Source organism: Diabrotica virgifera, chromosome 4, assembly GCF_917563875.1.
Source record: "Diabrotica virgifera virgifera chromosome 4, PGI_DIABVI_V3a".
NCBI lineage: Eukaryota > Metazoa > Arthropoda > Insecta > Coleoptera > Chrysomelidae > Diabrotica > Diabrotica virgifera.
In genome coordinates, this window is record NC_065446.1 from 162,645,941 (window position 1) to 162,666,178 (window position 20,238).

At 33.8% G+C, this 20,238-nt stretch overlaps 1 protein-coding gene across 1 annotated transcript in view; it reads right to left on the reverse strand.

Annotated features, from left to right (window-relative positions):
• LOC114336768 (dynein axonemal heavy chain 10) overlaps positions 1-20,238 on the reverse strand; it is an 863,661-nt gene that overhangs the window by 121,369 nt on the left and 722,054 nt on the right. The window contains exon 54 of the mRNA XM_050648469.1: positions 7,358-7,570. Within this exon, the coding sequence (XP_050504426.1) occupies positions 7,358-7,570 (213 nt within the window). The remainder of the gene's footprint in view (positions 1-7,357; positions 7,571-20,238) is intronic.

Consider the following 20,238-nt stretch of genomic DNA (forward strand, 5'->3'; position numbering starts at 1 on the left):
AATTAACAGTGACTTAAATTGGTCGGAGCATATTGTGTCGGTGTGTAATAGGGTGGAACGAAAAAATTGTTTTTATAATTTCAATGTGTAATAGTGATAGAAAGTTGCCTACAGTCATTGTTAAGTCACAAATAAAATATTTTTCCAAACAAAATATTTTTAGAGGTGCCGCAAAAGGGTTGAAAGTTAGAATTTTTAGTTAAATTTTGCGAATTTTGATGATTTTGGTTTGGTAAAAAATAGCTATTTTAATGTCTTAATTCCTATTTTAAATCATAAATACACACTCTAAAACCACTCTTTCAAGATCATTTTAGTTTTAACTTACATCAATCCAATCTTTATTTTTACTAAAACTGGCAAAGTTTGAACTTGAATTCCACATTTAAGAAATGTTTAATAGTAAATATTTATTTCATTCCTTAATATAACTTAACATTCTAACAATAGTAGAAGAGCACATTTCAATAGTAGAGGAACCTGTTTCAACCTTCCTAGGGATTATAACTCCTGCTTCCGGAACAGGTGAAGCTATAAAATATAGCATAACGAAGCATTTTCAAGGTGACAAGTCTTTGAACATTTCCAATATAACAGCTGACGGATGTGATGGAACTGCCACTAACACCGGTGTTAACAATGGTGTAATAGCTATAATAGAAAAAAACCTAAATAAGCCGCTGAAGTGGCTGATTTGTTTGTTCTGTATACCAATGAATTGCTTTTGCGTCATCTGTTTTGCACATTGGATGGAAAAACTAAAGGCCCTAATGAATTTGGAGGGCTTTTAGGGAAACAATTTGAAATCTGTAACCAGCTTCCTGTGGTTAATTTCGCTCCCATACAAAACAACCTCCCTATTCTAGATATTAAGGAGGATTTAAGCACAGATCAGAAATATTTACTTTAAATATGCAAAGCAATCTCCAGTGGTGTATGTTTTTCTGATCTTTATTTAAAAACTCATGGGAAATTAACTCATTCACGATGTCTTACGTTGACCAATCGCCTTCGGAATATATGTTGCAACAAAGAATCCTTCAAATAATCTGAAAACTTTAACTATGTATTTGATGAAGGTGTATGCCATAGTCTGGTTTCATATTAAACTGAAACCATTTTGTGTAAATGGATCAAAGCATCTATGGAGACTCATCAAATTTTCATGTTATCTTTTTTTGTAAGGAACATCTCCAAATAATTGATCCAGTAATTCAAAGGAATGGTTACTTCTCTCACCCAGAAAGTGTGCTTCTATCCATGTTATGTAACAAGAAGACACATAAGGGAGCTAGGTTTGCGACGACTTTTGAAGGCAAGATCGGAACTCATAAATTAAGGAAGTTTGTTGTCCCGAAGCTTAACTTTAATGCCAATGACTACATTGATATAATTAACTGGACGGAAGAAGAAATTAGTGAGCCTCCTATGACAAAACATATAACTGACGAGGACTTAAAATAGTAAATAAGTACAGCAAGATACCCTAGTTGTCAGGTGCCGTGTGTGGATTTTCCGTGTTTTCTCTGTCATACATAGGCAGTGAAAAGAGTCATAAAGCTCGTGACTGAGCCACCTCTTAGTGTCTGTGGTCTTGAAGCAAAAATGGCTTTGTTAGAACAAATATTGCTTCCCAAAAGCTTATGTCCAAGTTTGAGATAAAAAACAATTTATTTAAGTATCAGGAGGAATATTGTAACTAAAGAAATCTTATAGCAATGTGTACAAATAGCAATGATAGCAATGTTAACTGTTATTAGAAACTATATTTGACTAGAAATGTTCGCTACAGCACCAGGTTAAATATATAAAATATTTGAAAGTTTTTGTATTTTTTTGTTAAAAACCTATCTTTTTAAAGCTCTTGCGGCACCTCAAGATGTAAACCTAGAACAAAACTATTTTGTAGTTTTATTGTAGACATAATAAGGCAACTTTCGAGTGCTATTAGAAAGTCCTTTGAAAAAAAATTTTTTTTTGCTATCCTTTCGTTCCACCCTAGTGTGTAAACGTGCAAACTCGAAACTATTTCTGATACGTAAGTGTTTTACACGTATTTCTTTTAATTCCATGTGCAGACTTTATTCAATATACGTCAGACCTACTCTTGAGTTTGCAGGACCGGTTTGGAATCCAGATCTCGCTCGTGACAAGGTATTAATCGAAAATGTGCAGCGTAAAGCTACAAGACTCGCATTCGGCCGCGTAAGACCTTGTTATGAAGATAGACTCACCATGGCTCATCTAACGACTTTCGAGCGTCGACGTCTTCGAGGTGATCTAATTTTGTGCTTCCGAATTCTGAAATACAACTTTGGAAACCTAAATACCATGTTTACCATAAACCGAGATGATAGATTAAGAGGCCACCAATACAAATTAAAGAAGGAGCAGGCAATAGCACGGTCCAGAGTAAACTTCTTGCCTAACAGGATATTTAATATTTGGAATAATTTAGATCGAGACACCATATCAGCAACTACAGTGAATACGTTTAAGAACAGACTGGATACGACAATATTTCATACATAAAAAATTGCACGATGTTAAATTTTCTATGGATATTTTACTAATATCTCTTATTTTATGTAACTGTCAGTAGTTATTTTACATTGTTATTTTTCTTTGTTTTTGGGCATAATAGGAGCTTGCTCCTCTGCCCTTACTTGTTATGTAATAATAAATAATAATAATAATAATAATAATAATAAGTTAATAAATAATAATAATAATAATTCAAGTCCCTAATGCAGTTCTTGATGAGCAGATTCCTGAGATTCCTATAGCAGAAACTCAACCTGACAATACAGAGCAGGAAAACAACCAGTTGCGCGATAGTCTAGCAAACGAAATGGCTCGTGCTGTACAAGAGTTTAATGGAACCAATCCAATTAGCAGACCACCGCTACCACGAATAAACTCTTGTACGAAACTAGGTGCGCTGTTACAAATTGTGAACACTGAAGTCCTACCCAACTATGTCGTAGAAGCCCACTCATTGGAATATATGCATATGCTAATCTACTGTGCAGCAACAGCAATTGCTAATGTAATGGGCGTTAAGATCAGAACAAGACGGGGTACTAATAACGGAAGGACTTATAACAGGACTGCACCTTGGGAAAAAAGACTTCTCGGAAAAATTGAATTACTGCGTAGGGATATTGGTCAAGTAACAGAATATATAAGAGGTGTAACAAGTAGAAAAGTCATTAAGAGAGCTGAAGAAATAATGCGGAGCACTGCAAGACACTCGAGATACGATCCGGAAAATAACACAGCCCAGCAGTGTCTGGATACATTAAAACAAAAACTCTCCGTCTATTCAGGTCGATTAAGAAGGTATAAAGTTAGTAACAACCGAAAATGTGACAATGCACTTTTTGAGAACTCTGAGAAGGCGTTCTACCGAAAACTCAATTCCACCGTAGAAAGTGTCGACAAGTCTTACCCAAGCCAAGAAGAGATTCATGAGTTTTGGGGAAATCAACTCTCCACACCAGCTGCTCTTAACAACAATGCTGGCTGGATAGAAGATACGACGCACAACTGTCGCCACTATGTCACAGCTAACTACGAACCATTCACTACCGATGAGGTCTCAAATATCATCAAAGAGCTTCATAACTGGAAATCTCCTGGACCAGACGGAGTTCAGAACTTCTGGCTTAAGAAGTTTTGGAGTATTCATGAGTGCTTGTCAACATTAATTAATCATGTTATTTCTAACCCGCAGGAAATACCATCATTTCTAACTCAGGGAACCACTTATTTAATACCGAAGGATCAAAATAACACCCAAGATCCAGCAAAGTACCGCCCAATTACTTGTCTTCCAACTTTGTATAAATTGATCACATCCTGTATAACCCGGCGTATCTACCAACACTGTGCTCTAAACAATATCATAGAGCCTCAACAGAAAGGATGCGCTAAGGGTGCTATGGGTTGCAAAGAACAACTGATCATCGACTCAGTCATTTCTAACCAGGCATTCACCAAAAAAAGGAACCTCTTTACTGCCTTTATTGACTATAAAAAGGCCTTTGATTTAGTGCCGCATGAGTGGCTTATAGATATATTGAGAATATACAAAGTCGATGATAACATAGTGACTTTTTTAAGGCATATAATGACAAGTTGGAAGACTAAAATTCACCTCCAAATACCTGGTGAAAACAATATCGAAACGGAAAATATCGCAATCAACCGGGGCCTGTTTCAAGGAGACTCGCTGAGTCCATTGTGGTTCTGTTTAGCTATGAACCCTCTATCACAGCTATTAAATTCCACTGACTCAGGTTTTAGCATTAAAAACAACAATACTGTAGTAGCGAAGCTTAATCATCTGTTGTATATGGATGATTTGAAATTAATGGCTTCTACTCGAGACAATCTAGAAGAAATGCTAAAAACAGTAGAAACATTCTCTAATGATATTAATATGCACTTTGGACTAGACAAGTGCCGCGTTTTAAATATAGTCAGAGGAAAGATACAGCCCGGTGGATTCGATATGCAAAATGGCCAGAACATCGAGGCCATGGGTGAAAACGATATATACAAATATCTTGGAGTAAAGCAGGCGCGGAAAATTGACCATAAGCAAATGAAAACTGAGATAACTACCGAGTTTATACGAAGGATAAAACAGCTGCTTCGTTCACAGCTTAACAGTAAAAATTTGTTTAAGGCACTAAACACCTACGCTTGTTCCGCGCTTAGCTATTCATTTGGTATTGTTAAGTGGACAAAAACAGATATAGAAAATCTTCAGCGAAAAGTACGAACACACCTCACAAAGGCACAAAAACACCATCCTAAAAGTGCAGTAGAAAGAACGACATTACCACGGAATCTAGGAGGAAGAGGACTTATGGATATAGGTGAGCAATTAGATAAACAAATTGCTAATTTAAGATCTTATTTTCAGATGCAAGCTGAGACATCTACTCTACATCGCGCTATTTGCGCAGTAGATGACACAACACCGATCAAACTGAGGGAACCAGAAATGCGCATAAACCATCTCACTAAAGACGAAAAAATGCGCGCCTGGATGGGTAAACCTCTGCACGGGCGACATCCCAATGAGGTCAGCCAAGACTATGTCGACAATACAGCGTCGAACTAGTGGTTGACAGCAGGAAAGATGTTCCCTGAAACGGAGGGTTCATTACTGGCCATTCAGGATCAGGTTATACCAACCAGAAATTACCTGAAATATATCATCAAAGACCCTCAGGTTCAAAACGACAGATGCCGATATGGATGTCAAGCCCAAGAAACCATCCAACATCTTACAGGGGGCTGCCAGGCATTTGCTGCAACTGAATACAAGGAACGGCATGACGCAGTAGGAAAAATACTTCATCAAGAGATATCTATCAAGCTGGGACTTCTCCAAACGGACCATCTCCCGTATTATCAATACGTCCCCGAGAGTATCATTGAGGATGGCAACTACAAGCTATACTGGGACCGCACTGTGCTCACAGACCAAACAGTGGCACATAATAGACCAGATCTCGTACTAGTTAATAAATTAACAAGACAAACAACACTAATTGATGTGGCGATACCTAACAACAATAATCTACGTAGTAAATTTACTGAAAAGATCGCCAAGTACAGAGATCTGGAAATTCAAATACGAAGGCAATGGAGAATGCAAAGTACCCAGACGATACCGATTATTATGTCTACTACTGGAGTCATTCCGAAGACCCTCCGCGAAAGCATAAAAAAGCTGGGTCTAAATGAACACCTTTATAAGACCATGCAGAAAGCTGTACTACTCGCGACGGCCAGATGCGTACGAAAATTTCTGGGAGAAACTCCAGCATACCAAGTCACCTAGGGCTCGATAACACGGAAAGAGTCCCACCAGAGCTCAATCCTTTTGATACCGTAGGTATCTGGGATGAGTCAATTTCCCCCTTAGAGGGAGTGTGAGCCGTATGGCTAAATCTGGATAATAATAATAAAAGTCCGCCGTTTCATTGCAAATATCACAAAGATTGTTATCAATTATTTTTATTTTGTATAAATGTGCCGGATAGCAAGCATGTCCAAATTTCATCCGAGATATGGTTGTTATGGAACTTCTCGGATAATCGTAATTTTTAAACCAGTAATTTTTTCGAATATCGGGTTCTCGCAAAGTATATCTTGTGCCTTTTGTCAAAATAAAATGTTTGTATTGTTTAGACCATTTTTTATATAAATTATCCTTAGCAATATTTATTCTCTCATCTAATGTTAATAGGGGTGTTACATCTTCTCCCAACTGTATGCTTTCTATAGCCGCTTTATCAACTTGTTCATTGAATGTGTTACCTGAGTGTGCTTTCACCCACACAAAAATAAATTTTCTAGTTTTTTGCATTTGAGAGAGCAAAGTTTTTATTTTGGCTATGTAAGGATGACTATATGCGGAGTTGATTTGTAAATGTGATTGTATACTATTTAAAACCGAAAGTGAATCAGAAAAAATTATGGAGTATGAAATGTTATTTTCCGTTATAAATTCTATAGCTTTCAAAATAGCAAACGCTTCTGCTGTAAAAATGCATGTTTTTCTGCTCAATTTAAATCTGCGTTGTACATTCAGTGGGACAATAAACGCCGCACCTGTGCCATAAGGATTTTTTGATGCATCTGTGTAAATAGCATTATACATTTGATATTTGTTTAATAGCTGATTGATTATTTCATTATTAAGATATCTTAATTCAGAATATCTAGGTATAATTACCTGAATGTTCAACAATTAAACATCTAAGTTAACTTTAACTGTTGTAGGGGAGAAGTCTATTAAGTTTCTAAATCCTTCACATAAAGGAGGTGAGTTTCTATTAGACCAGTATGATCCTGTAAGGTCCTGAATATTTAGGGTGGAGATCTTTTGAGTAAGTGATGAATTTTTGACTTTGCACTTGATTATCATTTTTTCTGCCAATAATTGCCTTCTCAGCTCTAATGTATTTCATTTGGAAATTTATTTCTTGAAATATTAGACTGTTTTTATAATTTACCTAGGGTGTCAGAATAAATAGTTTTCCCGATTTTAGCGCTACCTATCCACAATTCGAAAAATGTCTCTCAAATATAAGTTACTTATTTTTACGTAAGCAATCCGAATCTGCAAACAAAAATGTGAGTTCTTATTTAAGATTTTAAAGTTAGCCCCCACCCTAGGGTGTAAAGTGGGATGTCGTGTTTGGTGTCATTCGATAGATTTTTGAAAAATATTAAAAACTTATTTTATAATTTTTTGATCCGATGATTTCGCGATATATTTGGATTACCGTCCCGCTACTTTTGGGACATACTAAAAATATCAAAATATACAAACCTTTATGAAGAAATCGATTTCAGCTTGGTTAACCTTATCTTCACTCTGTTCTAATTTAGAAGTCATCTGGAATGAGTAAAGTAATTTGTGTTTTTCAAAAATACCAGTACAGCCGTAATCGTACACATTCTTTGTTAACATGTTTTTTATATTCTCCAGTCTTTTTGTCAAAAGTGTATGGGGAAGAGCCTTCCTCAGCGAAGAAGCGAACACCTAAAAATACCGAATTTATGTTTTCTAACTTACAAATTGTATTGACATTAGATTAAGGTTCGTCGATGTTATGTTTGTTCGCAACTACTATATGGGGTAGAAGCTTGAACTCTAAAATACCAATCCTTAAAAAAATTGGAGGCATTCTAAATGTGGCTATACCTACATACCCATACAGGGTGAGGCAGATAAAGGGCCTATTAGAAATATCTCGAGAACTAAAGGCGACAGACTCATGAAAATTGGCATGAAGGGGTTTTGAAGAGTGATCTATTTAATGAAAATATTTTCATCTATTTGCTTCTTCCGGTTATACCGGAAGTTGCTTATAACTTCGTTTTTTTTAATGGGACACCCTGTATATTTTTACATTTTTGGATTCTACTCGAAGTCTTATTTCTTAAAATATGAGGTTTTGTATTGTTATACAGGGTAGTTTAAAAGATAATTAGGTTTTTTTTATTAATTTCGTAGCAAATTTCACACCCTGTAGAATTGGAGTAGTTTGACATCAAGAACTTTATTTATGTTCAAAGATTTTTAATATAGTCTACTATTATCAGAAATTATTAGTATAGCTAATTGTTGAATTTTAGTATACAGGGTTGGTCGAAACTCGGAATGAGTATTTTCTGAGTTTTTTTAAATGGAACACCCTGTAGTTTATTATTGTAATGAAATGATATTTATGTTACTTTTTTTATTTCTTAAGCATTCCCTATACCATACCTAACTGCTTTAATTTGTGCTTAATTGTTAATCGCACCAACAATCTTAACTACGTAAGTATTTTGATAGCTCAGCCATTATTGGGAATTTTAACGATCAGTCTAGATTAATATGTACTTATTTCCGAAAAAGTATTTGTGACTGAATATTTTCAAGGCCAACCTAATAAAATTTCACGTATTTTTTGTTGCAATTAATGTTTGGATTTAATCACCAATAACTCACAAATTAAAGCAGCTAGGTATAGGGAATGCCTATGAAATAAAAAAGTACCATAAAATATAATTTCATTACAATAATAAAATACAGGGTGTTCCATTTAAGAAAACTCAGAAAATATTCATTCCGTGTTTTGACCAACCCTGTATACTAAAATTCAATATATAGCTATACTAATAATGTTTAACAATAGTAGACTATATTAGAAATCATCTGAACGTAAATAGAGTTTTTGATGTCAAAGTACTATAATTCTACAGGGGGTGAAAGTTGCTACGAAATTAATAAAATTACGTAATTACCTTCTAAACTACCCTGTATAATAATATAAAACCTGATATATTAAGAAAGGAGACATCGAGTAGAATCCAAAAATGTAAAAATATATAGGGTGTCCCATTTAAAAAAACGAAGTTATAAGCAACTTCCGGTATAACCGGAAGTAGAAAATAGATGAAAATATTTTCATTAAATAGATCACTCTTCAAAACCCCGCCATTCCAATTTTCATGATTCTGTTGCCTTTAGTTCTCGAGATATTTCTAATAGGCCCTTTATCTGCCTCACCCTATATAGTGCAGACAGTGAATGTTTTCACCTCCGATTTCGTTAACCTCCATCGATCTTTATGAAAATTGGTGAGTATGTAGTTAGAAGATACCTCAAGAAATAAAGGTAATATGGTGTCAATTTGTGCTTATACTCTGAAGGGATGCCTCCTTTTCGGGGGTGGAAATTATTCTATTAAAAATACTTCCAGAAATCGATACAGGGTCCAATTTTAAGTAAAGTAATTTGTTATATAAAGGTATTCAAATAAATCGATCGTCTTTGACTTACTAAAGATCAAAGATTTTTATTTTTCATGCAAGAATGTTTGGTTTAACGTCGTTTTTCGTAAATAGCTGAAAAACAGTAAGTTTTTAGTCCAAGTAATGAAGCTTAAAATAGGACAAAACCTCAAAATTTTCACAGAATGGATCGATTTGCTTAAAAATTTGAGAATAAGTAGTGGATAGTTGTTCAAGGAGCAAAATCTATATCATGCCGAAAGGCGCTTGTACCATGGGGGTGGTTGTCACGCCATCTCGGGGGTGGATTTTTTTTATATATTAATCACAAAAGTTGGTAAAAACGTTTATTCTAAGCAAAAAAAATGTTCTATACATTTTTTTGATAAAATTGATAGTTTTCGGTTTATTCCCTATCGAATGTGTTAGTTTTATATCGAAAAAATCAATGTTTTTAACAAGTTTCCTGCTAATAACTCCAAAAGTTTTCGTTTTATCAAAACAACTTTACTTAACAAAAATGTACCTTTAAAAAAAAACAAAACCGTTTTTATCTACTCTCTGTCATATTATGTGTATAAGTTTTTAGTTCGTGAAAACTATCATTATAGATAGCAGTGCGTGAAGGGTTTAAAGTGTGCGTGAAGTAACAATGTATTTTAAATGGGATTTACTTTTTCGCACACTTTCAATGGGTTTTTTGACACACTTTCATATAATCAAGTATCCTTAGCTTTCGCGTTGTCATGGTGATGACAATATGAGCAACGACTTACAACAAAATTTTGACAGTTTTGTGATTTGAAAGTAGTTAGGATTTTTAAATGTCAAAGGTCTAAAAATTGTAGAATAGAAATGAATTCAAGTGACGAAGAGTTACAGTTTTTTTATTTGTTTATCATAGATAAAATATTGTATGAAACTGTGCGTGAAGTACTTTTTGCGAACTTACGCGATGTATAGCACTCGCTCCGTTGTCGCTCGTGCTCTGAAAATCGCGTGCATTCGCAAAAAGCGTACTTCACGAACTGTTTCATAATAGTTATTTATAGAAATGAATTCCAGTGACGAAAAGTTACAGTTTTTTTATTTGTTTATCGTAGATAAAATATTGTATGAAACTGTGCGTGAAGTACTTTTTGCGAACTTACGCGATCTATATCATAATAGTTATTTATGAAACAGTTCGTGAAGTATGCTTTTTGCGAACGCACGCGATTTTTAGAGCACGAGCAACAACGGAGCGAGTGCTATTATACATCACGTAAGTTCGCAAAAAGTACTTCACGCACAGTTTCATATAATATTTTATCTGCGATAAACAAATAAAAAAACTGTAACTTTTTGTCACTGGAATTCATTTCTATTCTACAATTTTTAGAACTGTGACATTTAAAAATCCTAACTACTTTCAAACCACAAAACTGTCAAAAATTTTGTTGTCAGTCATTGCTCATATTGTGATCACTAGAGTCCGGATTTCTAAGCATAATGCTTATGGTAAATAATACAAGCAGAACTATTTTCTTTTTAAATATGAATGAGATATGCAAAAATAAGTCTTTTGACAGCCCTTTTTATGCTTTTTTTACTTTTTTTTAATTATTATGCTTTTTTTGAAGTTTTGTGCTAATTTGATTCTTTTTATATACTATTATCATTTTTTTGCAATTGCGAACAGCAGAAATTTAATTTTGATCTGTGTAGTGCAATTGTGGACTCTGATCTCCCATTAAATAAATTGCAAAATGAAAGTTTTAAATCATTTTTGGAAAAGTACCTACTATCGAAGACATGTGCAGGATGAAAGTACTCCGCGAAAAATATGTTAATTGTATTTACAATAAAAGTAGAAAAAAGTAAAAACACTAGTGGAAAACAATTACACCTGGTGTGCTGTGGACGAGACTCCGTATATTTGTGGAAGATACGTCGCTAATTTAATCATAGGCGTACTTCACGAAGAAATCTTGACGATGGGTTATTTAGTGTGCTCAAAAGAACTAGAAGCAACAAATAACAATACAGTTCCAAGATTCGTAAATGACGCTTTAACAAATTTTTATCTTCCCGAGGCTGTGCCCACCAACAAAATGGTATGCTTTTCGACGCTGCACCATATATATGATCAAAACAGTATCAGATCTTAAAGTGTTTTATCCAAATCTATTTAATTCACTGTACGTGTCTAGCATACGGCCTGAATCGTGTTGCTGAGACTATACGGCTGCAATTTCTACTTGCTAATGAGTTGATAAAAAATGGAAAAAATCCATTAAAGCTCCTTTAAGGGTGCAACTTTTTAGAGACAGATTCCCTAACACACTCCATTACCATCGGAACCAGTGTTAACTCGGCGGGGTAGATGGTTAGAGGTAGCTTTATACTACGCCGAATATTTCGAAAATTTTAAAAGCTTCGTATTGGAACTTAAAGAGACTGCTAGCAAATCGATAAAATATTGTCAGGATTTTTAAGGTGAAACATAATTACAAAACAATTTTGCTTTTATCAAAAGCCACTTTTGCCTGTGAGTGAAACAATAAAATATTTGGAGAAACAGCAAATGTCATTAGTTGAGTCGATCCAAAAAATAAACAGTTTTGAAAAAAAGATGGAAGGTATCCCTGGAAAAATTGGTCAGATAACAAAATTCAAAGATGTATTAACAAAAAACGAAGGATTTCAAAAGATGAAGAAAATATTTTCAGTTTTAAATTGAGAACACGTTGAAGATTTAAATATGGATCGAGCAGTAGTGGCAAAGTATAAGTATGCAACGATAACCAGTGTGGACGTTGAAAGAAGCTCTTAGATATACAAAAATGTTTTGAGTGATAGGTGCCGAAACTTTACGATGGAACATTTAAATGAGTAATTAGTTATTTCATGCTTTAAACAAAAATGGTATATTTTCCTTCATCTAAAGCGTGTCGATAAAAATTAGGTTACAGCATTTTTGTTTCAGTCATCTATCTTTTTGTTTTTTTTTTCTCCTAGTTTTATTATTAAATTTATAATAAGTCTTTACTAGTTCTTAAGCTAAGCCTAGAGATAATTATATATATTTTCTTTAAAAAAATGGTTTGTCAAAATTTATATGCTTATTGTCATGCTTTTTTGTATAATAAAATGCTTTTTTCGTAAAATTGTTATGCTTTTTAAGCGCTTTTTTTGCGATTTTTTATGCTTTTAAATCCGAACTCTAGTCATCACCATGACAACGCGAAATTTAAGGATATTTGATTATATGAAAGTTTGCCAAAAACCCATTGAAAGTGTGTGAAAAAGTAAATCCCATTTAAAATACATTGTTACTTCACGCACACTTTAAACCCTTCATGCACTGCTATCTATAATGACAGTTTTCACAAACTAAAAACTTATACATAATATGACATAGAGTAGATAAATAACTATTTTTTTAATTTTCTTTAAGACCAATAGTAATCGAGCTATACTTTATTATGTTGGCTCTTCTTCGTAAAATGCTAAATATTGTAGTTTCAAAGTCAAAAGACGGGAAAACTATGCATTTTTCGAGGACAACTTGTTTAAACTGATATAAAGTACTTAAAAATATCTATCTCCAGAAATAAAAAAGTCTCTAGCTTAAAAATTACGTGACCTATAATGAAAAGAATGTCAGTCCCCATTTTTTTCAGCGAAAAAGTGATCGCAAGTAACCCCCTAATCACGACCCTAATCAAAATTAGTCATTAACCTTATTTGGTCTTTTTTATTTATATATTATTAATGGGTTCTAGAAGTTTGACCGGCTTAGAATGATTAGTTTAAAAAAAAATGGAGTTAAAATGAATAACGAATTTTTGTAGTTTGGAAAAAATGGCTTTTTCTTCAGAATAGCAAGATTAGCATCAGAGATAGGAAAAAATGTTTAAATGTGAAATAGTAGCTTATTTAATTCCCAAGAAAACAGTTTACAAAAATTTTTTCTACGGCAAAAATTGAGTGAGCTATTGACAATTAAAACTTGTAATAACATACAAAAAAAACCTTTACCAACCCTTTCAAAGTCACCTCTTCTTTCGACTGAAGATTTTAAAACGATTTAATATTGATAGGCTTATAGACAATTATTTTTTACACTACACTAGGCTACACAATTATTTTCTACCAAACTTTCTAGGATAAAAAATAAAAATGTTACGGTTAAAAAATTCATATATTTTTTTGAATAAAAAAGAGGAAATAAAATTGAAAGCATAATAATGTAAGTTAGCGGTGTTTTAGTGTTTTTAGTTATTGGACTTATTCATTCTTATTTATTTATGTATTGATGATAGATTCTAGAAGTTTGACTGGCTTTGAATTATTTCTTGTTTGAAATTGAATTGTTTGAAATTGTCTTGTATTGTTTGAAAAGTGCCATTTTCTTCAGAATAGAAAGATTAGCATCAGAGATACGAAAAAATGTTTAGATATAAAATTGTAGGTTATTTAGTTCCCAAGAACTAGGTTTGAAAAAATTTTTTCTACGGCAAAAATTGAGTGAATCTTAAATGAGTATATCGAGAAACATTGATTTTTTCTATACAAAACTAACATTTTCGATAGCGAATAAATCGAAAAATATTAATTTGATCAAAAAAATGTATAAAAAATTATTTGCTTAGAATGAACCTTTTAATCAACTTTTATGGTCAAAATATAATAAAAAATTTCCACCCCGGAGATGGGGTGGCAACCACCCCCATGGTAAAAGCGCCCTTCAGAATCATATAGATTTTGATCCATGGACTATCCACTACTTATTCTCAAATTTTCAAGAAAATCGATCCATTCTGTAAAAATTGCGAGGTGAAAAGCTTCGGTTCCTGGCCTATTTTTCAAAAAAGTTGTTATTACCAAAATTGAAGATGATAGAAAATCAAATTCTTGTGGAATGAACTCACCGGAGGGACCGCAGACGTTCGGATACAATTAGCGTCTCTTTGCAAAGACATTGACGTCGACTTTGCAAAGTAACAAGACACTTACTCAACACACACTACACATTACACTTTTGGTACCTAATTGGAAAAATCCATATAGTACCATCACCATGCCAATGGCCATTAGTTGTCAAGGCATTAGCTAAATAAAAAAAAATCAAATTAATAAGTTATTATTTTTTTTTATTGACATCCTAATTTATTACAATCTGCCGTTTTTTACAAAGTAATAAGCATTAAGTAATATTCGGTTAAATTATTGACATGTGACGAACATACCCATTAATATGCCGCTCTTAATGTTAGTATATTAAACTATTATTGTAAAATCAATGGAGAAATCCCAATAGTTGGCTGTATAACATAGTTTAAAAATGCCAGTTCAATGGGCACAGACCAACGTTGGTCTGTGCACATTGAACTGGCAAGTACCTAGTTTTTTCGAGCAGGGAAGCGTGATGCCCTTTAACCTTCGGATGACCAAGCGGGGGAAATTTTGACCCCAGCATAGGTTTTTCTTTAATAAATTCAAAAGTATTTTCAATTTTTAACTCATTATTTTTTTATTTGATTTTAATATCATTTTAGATATCCTCATATTTAGAAATAAAAAAATTCCCTATATTTTACGAATAAAAAATATTTTCTGAAGTTGATGTTTAGTAAAATATCGTCTATTATGTGCAATTCCAAGTAGTTTTACGCTAATGACGTAGACTTTGCAAAGTAACGAGACACTTACTCAACATACACAGTATACATGACACTAATACTCATGTTGTGACTGGCTGAATGACATAAAAATCATGCCATTAAAAAAAGAAGAAGAAAAAAAACTTCATTTTTTTGTTAATTGTAATTTTTGATATTTTTGACCTGGGGTCATTCCCCCCCCCCTTGGTCATCCGTGTAACAAAAAAGGTTTGTCATCGGAAGGTTAAGCATGTTCTTCGTTAGTCATCATATAGACCATGTATCATGAAGTTACCATTTTAAATAGTGTGCTAGTGCAATTACTTAGCAGAATGCACTGAAGATGTTCTGAATTAGAACGAAAACGTTTTGCACGACCTTTTATGAAGTTTTAATAAACAATTTTTATACCAGTATACAACTTGAAGTTTTTACTTCTGTATGAGTTTTTTAAACTATTATTGGTTCTGGAAAAACACGAATTAGCAGTACACTTGTTTTTGGCTCACACTAGATCACTAGGCACTTTACGTCTTAACCTGCGCACTGTACACATCTGCATCAAGTTCCTTGCTAGGTGGTTTGGGTATTCCCGCAATCCGTCCCTGTACTTTTTTATTCGTTATGTAATATAGTTATAGGAAACCTTTGTATAATTTCTATATTAGAATTTGCTGCTGTTCCCCACAGTTTTACCCCATAGGTCCAAATTGGCTTCAACACCGCTTTGTATAGTAGTAATTTATTTTGTGTTGATAACTGGGATTGTTTTCCTATTACCCAGTGTATCTCTCACTTTATGGCCCAGTTGTTTTCGTTTGGAAAACATGTGTCTTTTCCAGGTCAGTTTTCTATCCAGGTGAATCCCAAGGTACTTGACACCATCTTTCTGTGGTATTTGTTTGCGGTTAATACATACAGGTGGACAGATTCCTCTACGGGTTGTAAATGTTACATGTATCGACTTTTGTTCATTTGGTTTAATTCTCCATTTTTGTAACCATTTTTCAACTTCAGTTATGTTATTTTGTATGAGTTCTGATGCGATGTGTGGATTCTTGTTGGAGTATAAGATCGCAGCATCATCTGCAAACTCAGCTGTTGTTGCAGCAGGTGATGTTGGAAGGTCGGCATTGTAGAGTAGGTACAGGACAGGACCCAGTACACTTTCCTGGGGGACACCTGCTGTTATGGGTTGGAGTTCTGATATTTCATTGTCGTATTTGATTCTAAAGCGTCTATTTGTAAGATATAACTTAAGTAGTGTGTAATAATTTAGAGGCAAACAACTCCTTAGCTTATAGAGCAACCCCTGGTGCCATACCTTGTCAAACGCTTTTTCTATGTCTATGAACAGGGCTGAGCAATATCTGGATGATTCGAGGTCTTTATGGAATCTGTTTACTATTTGATGTACTTGTTGAATGGTAGAATGTTTCTGCCTAAATCCAAATTGGTGAGTTGGAATTATTCCCTTGTCTTCTAGGAGAGGTGTTAGTCTTGTTAATAAAAGTTTTCGAACACTTTGGATAGCACTGGTAGTAGACTGATGGGCTGGTATGATTCTACCCTTTCAGGTGGTTTACCTTGTTTTAAAATGGGTGTTATTTCGGCTACTTCCCATTGTGGCGGGAAATAGCTGATTTTCATGATTGAATTGAATAACTGTGTTAGATATGTATATCCTATTTCCGGCAGTTCTTGTAATATTTGTCCTGTGATTGGGTCGTACTGTTTTTGCTGTTTTTGCGTTCCTGTTTTTTGAATCTTTTTTCTGGTAATTCTAGGTATTATGCTACTTCAAGTGCTTGGTTTATTGTTTCCCCTTGGTTGGGGTCAGTTGTTTCATTGGGAATAAATACAGTTCTTAGGTGGTTTACAAATGTCTCTGCTTTTTCCTTTGGTGTTTTTAACCATCCGCCTTGCTCTTTTTTTAATGGTGGTATATTGTATTTTGGTCTTTTTAATTTTCGGTAGCCTTCCATAGGGAGTAGTTTGTTTGTTCAGTTGTATCTAGTTGTTTTATGTGTTCACTGAATTGTAGATTTTTTTCTGTTGCTATCATTTCTTTTAGCTCCTTAACAGCATTGTACAACTGCGTTTTTTGTGGCGCTCTAGTTGCTTACCACTGTTTTCTGAGTTTTCTTTTTTGGGTTTTCTCTATTTTCTTTTTTATTAATATTGAAGTGTATTGACTCTTCATTTCATTGTTACTGGGTATTGTTGAGTCCCAGGCAGCTTGTTGTATAACTAAGATTAGCTGTTCTACTGCATGTTCGCTCTCCTCATTGGTCTTTAGGGGAATGTTTAGTTGAAATCGCTCCTCCACCAGTTGCTTAAAGATGTTCCAGTTTGTTTTTCGGTTGTGCAATGCACATGGTTTTTCCCTGTGGAGAATTTTTTTATTTAGTGTTATAACAACTGGCGAATGAGCGGAAGAAAGTTCATAACATGACTCCGCATGCACATAGGTCCTGTTACTTAGTTTAGTTATGCTAAAGTCCAGAAGATCGGGTGTTTTATTTAAGTCGGTTAGCCAGTACGTTGGTTTTCGTGTTGTTACTACTTCTAGATTATCGTAGTTTATTGCTTTGTATAGCTCTCTTCCTCGGGTCGTATCTAGTCTAGAATCCCAAGTCTGATACTAGGCATTATAGTCACCGCCACAAATGAATCGGTTGCCTAGTTCGTCGAAGAACTCTTTAAAGTCTTCTTTTGTTATTTTGTGCTTTGGAGGGCAATAAACCGCAGAGAACGTAATGGGGCCTGTCCAGTCTTCTACAACTATGTTTATGGCTTGTATGTATTCTTTTGCAAGACAAAATGCGAGATGATGTTTGATTGTGTTTTTAATAATGATTGCAGTGCTACCGTGGGCGGTTCCATCAGGATGCATGGTATGGTAAATTGTATAGTATGGAATTTTTATGACATTCTTTTTTGTGAAGTGTGTTTCTGATATTAATATTAGATCAATTTTATGACTTGTCAAGTACAAACTAAGTTCATGTTTGTGTTGGACTAATCCATTCGCATTCCAGATCACAAATTTTAGTTTGTCCGCCATCACTTCATCTTTGCTACGACGGTGGTAAGAAGGTTAAGCATGTTGCTCATCTGCTCCATGAGACCGTTCATCATTTGTTTTAACTCTTGTATATCAGATGGTTGTATAGTAATTTGATTCAGTTGTTGATTATTATTTGCGACTTGGCTGTATGTAACGTCTGGTACTATGTAATTTTGGTATGCTCTTCTTGAACTTTCTTCAGACTCCTTCCTCCTCAGCAGTGGGTATATTTCTTATATAATATTATAATAAGTTACTATGAAAACCTTTTGATACATACACAAAGTGAGTTATATGTAATTGAATGTATATTTTTTTCGGAGAGTAAGTACCCAAATCTAAGTATTCAAGCTTAAACAACAGGAAAACTATGCATTTTATTAAATATAGCTACCAAAAATTTTTTAAAGTACTTATAAATAGCTATCAAAAAAGGTACAAAAGAAGTCGATAGTATTAAAATAAGCAAGTTATGATGAAAATAAGAGGACCATTTCGAATTTTTAGGAAAAAATGAAAAATAAAACATACGTCATTTTAACAATAACTGAAATTTATAGTAATCCCTATAAAACTTTCTTAACCTTCGGATGACCAAGCGGGGGAAATTATGACCCCAGCGTATGTTTTTCTTTATTAAGTTCAAAAGTATTTTAAATTTTTAACTCATTATTTTTTTATTTGACTTTAATATCATTCTAGATATCCTCATATTGTGAAATAAAAAAAAATTCCCTATATTTTACGAAAAATAAATATATTCTGAAGTTGATGTTTAGTAAAATACAGTCTATTATGTCTAATTCTAGGTAGTATTACGCTAATGACGTCGACTTTGCAAAGTAACAAAACACTTATTCAACATACACACTACACATGACACAAATACTCACGTTGTGACTGGCTGAAGGACATAAAGTCCATGCCATAAAAAAACTTAATTTTTTTGTTAATTGTCATTTTTGACTTTTTTGACCTGGGTCATTCCCCCCCCCCCCTTGGTCATCCGTGTAACAAAAAAAGGTTCGTCATCGGAAGGTTAATTTTATCAGATGTAATGACCTCAAAAATCTTGACTGGTTTAGAATTTACATTTTTCAAAAAAATATGATTTAAAAAAATTAGAATTTTTAAAAATTTCATAAATTTCATTTTCTTATGATAATAACTCCAAAAATACTTGATATACGTAAGAAATCCTACAGAAGATGAGGGCGGTCCTGAACTTAGTTGATTAAGTACACCTAAATTAAGTCTCGAAGTTTTTCATCGCTTTACCATAGTAAATCTTTAAATTAATTATAAGAAACTTAACCAGCAGTTTAGTTATTAGTTGTGATTTGATTGCCGTAAGTAGTCTTATCAATATATTTAGGGTTTCATCAAAATCTTATAGAATTTCAATCTAGTCATACAGTTTTGTAAATTCAAAGGTGTTTAACAAAAACTTGTTTTTTGGCCCATCTTCGATAAGTTAAATACTTTGTAATTGACAGAGTCGTACTGACCCAATTACAATATAATGAAACGAAATATGGAAATTAAAATAAAAAGTATTTAACAATTTTATCCGATAGCTGGTACTTCTGACTACAGGGGTCCTCCAATGTTACCCGATCAACAAACACCATCTTACTTTACAATTACCCAACAGAAAGCAGTTACATTCCCTTTAAAACTACAAGCCATTATTATCCCAGCAGTAGACACACTAAAATTAGAAGACTACGTTACAGCAATAGGATCACTAGTACAACCCAAAAATGTACTTTTTTCATCACGAATTTCTAACGGCAGAATCTGCATCTACCTTTCCAGCAAAGAAGTTGTTGACACTTTTTAGCAGACCACGCAGGTATAAAAATAGGAGATAATGTTATCAAGAGCAAGAAGATTAGTCACTCCTTCTAATAGGTTACTGCTGTCTAGTGTCTGTCCGTCTATTCCTCATCACATCCTCGAAAAATATCTTGCCGAGAAGGGCTTTCATCTTCTTTCACCGATGTCTTTCTTAAGAGCGGGAATTCAAGATCCTCAATATAGTCACGTATTAAGCTTTCGTAGGTAGGTGTACTATATACCTGTCGACAATCTTGTTATTCCTGAATCAATTCTTATTGAATTCAATAATACATCTTACCGAATCTTTCTTTCTGATGGACTCACTTGCTATCTCTGTCATCAATCTGGTCATATCGCCTCAACATGTAC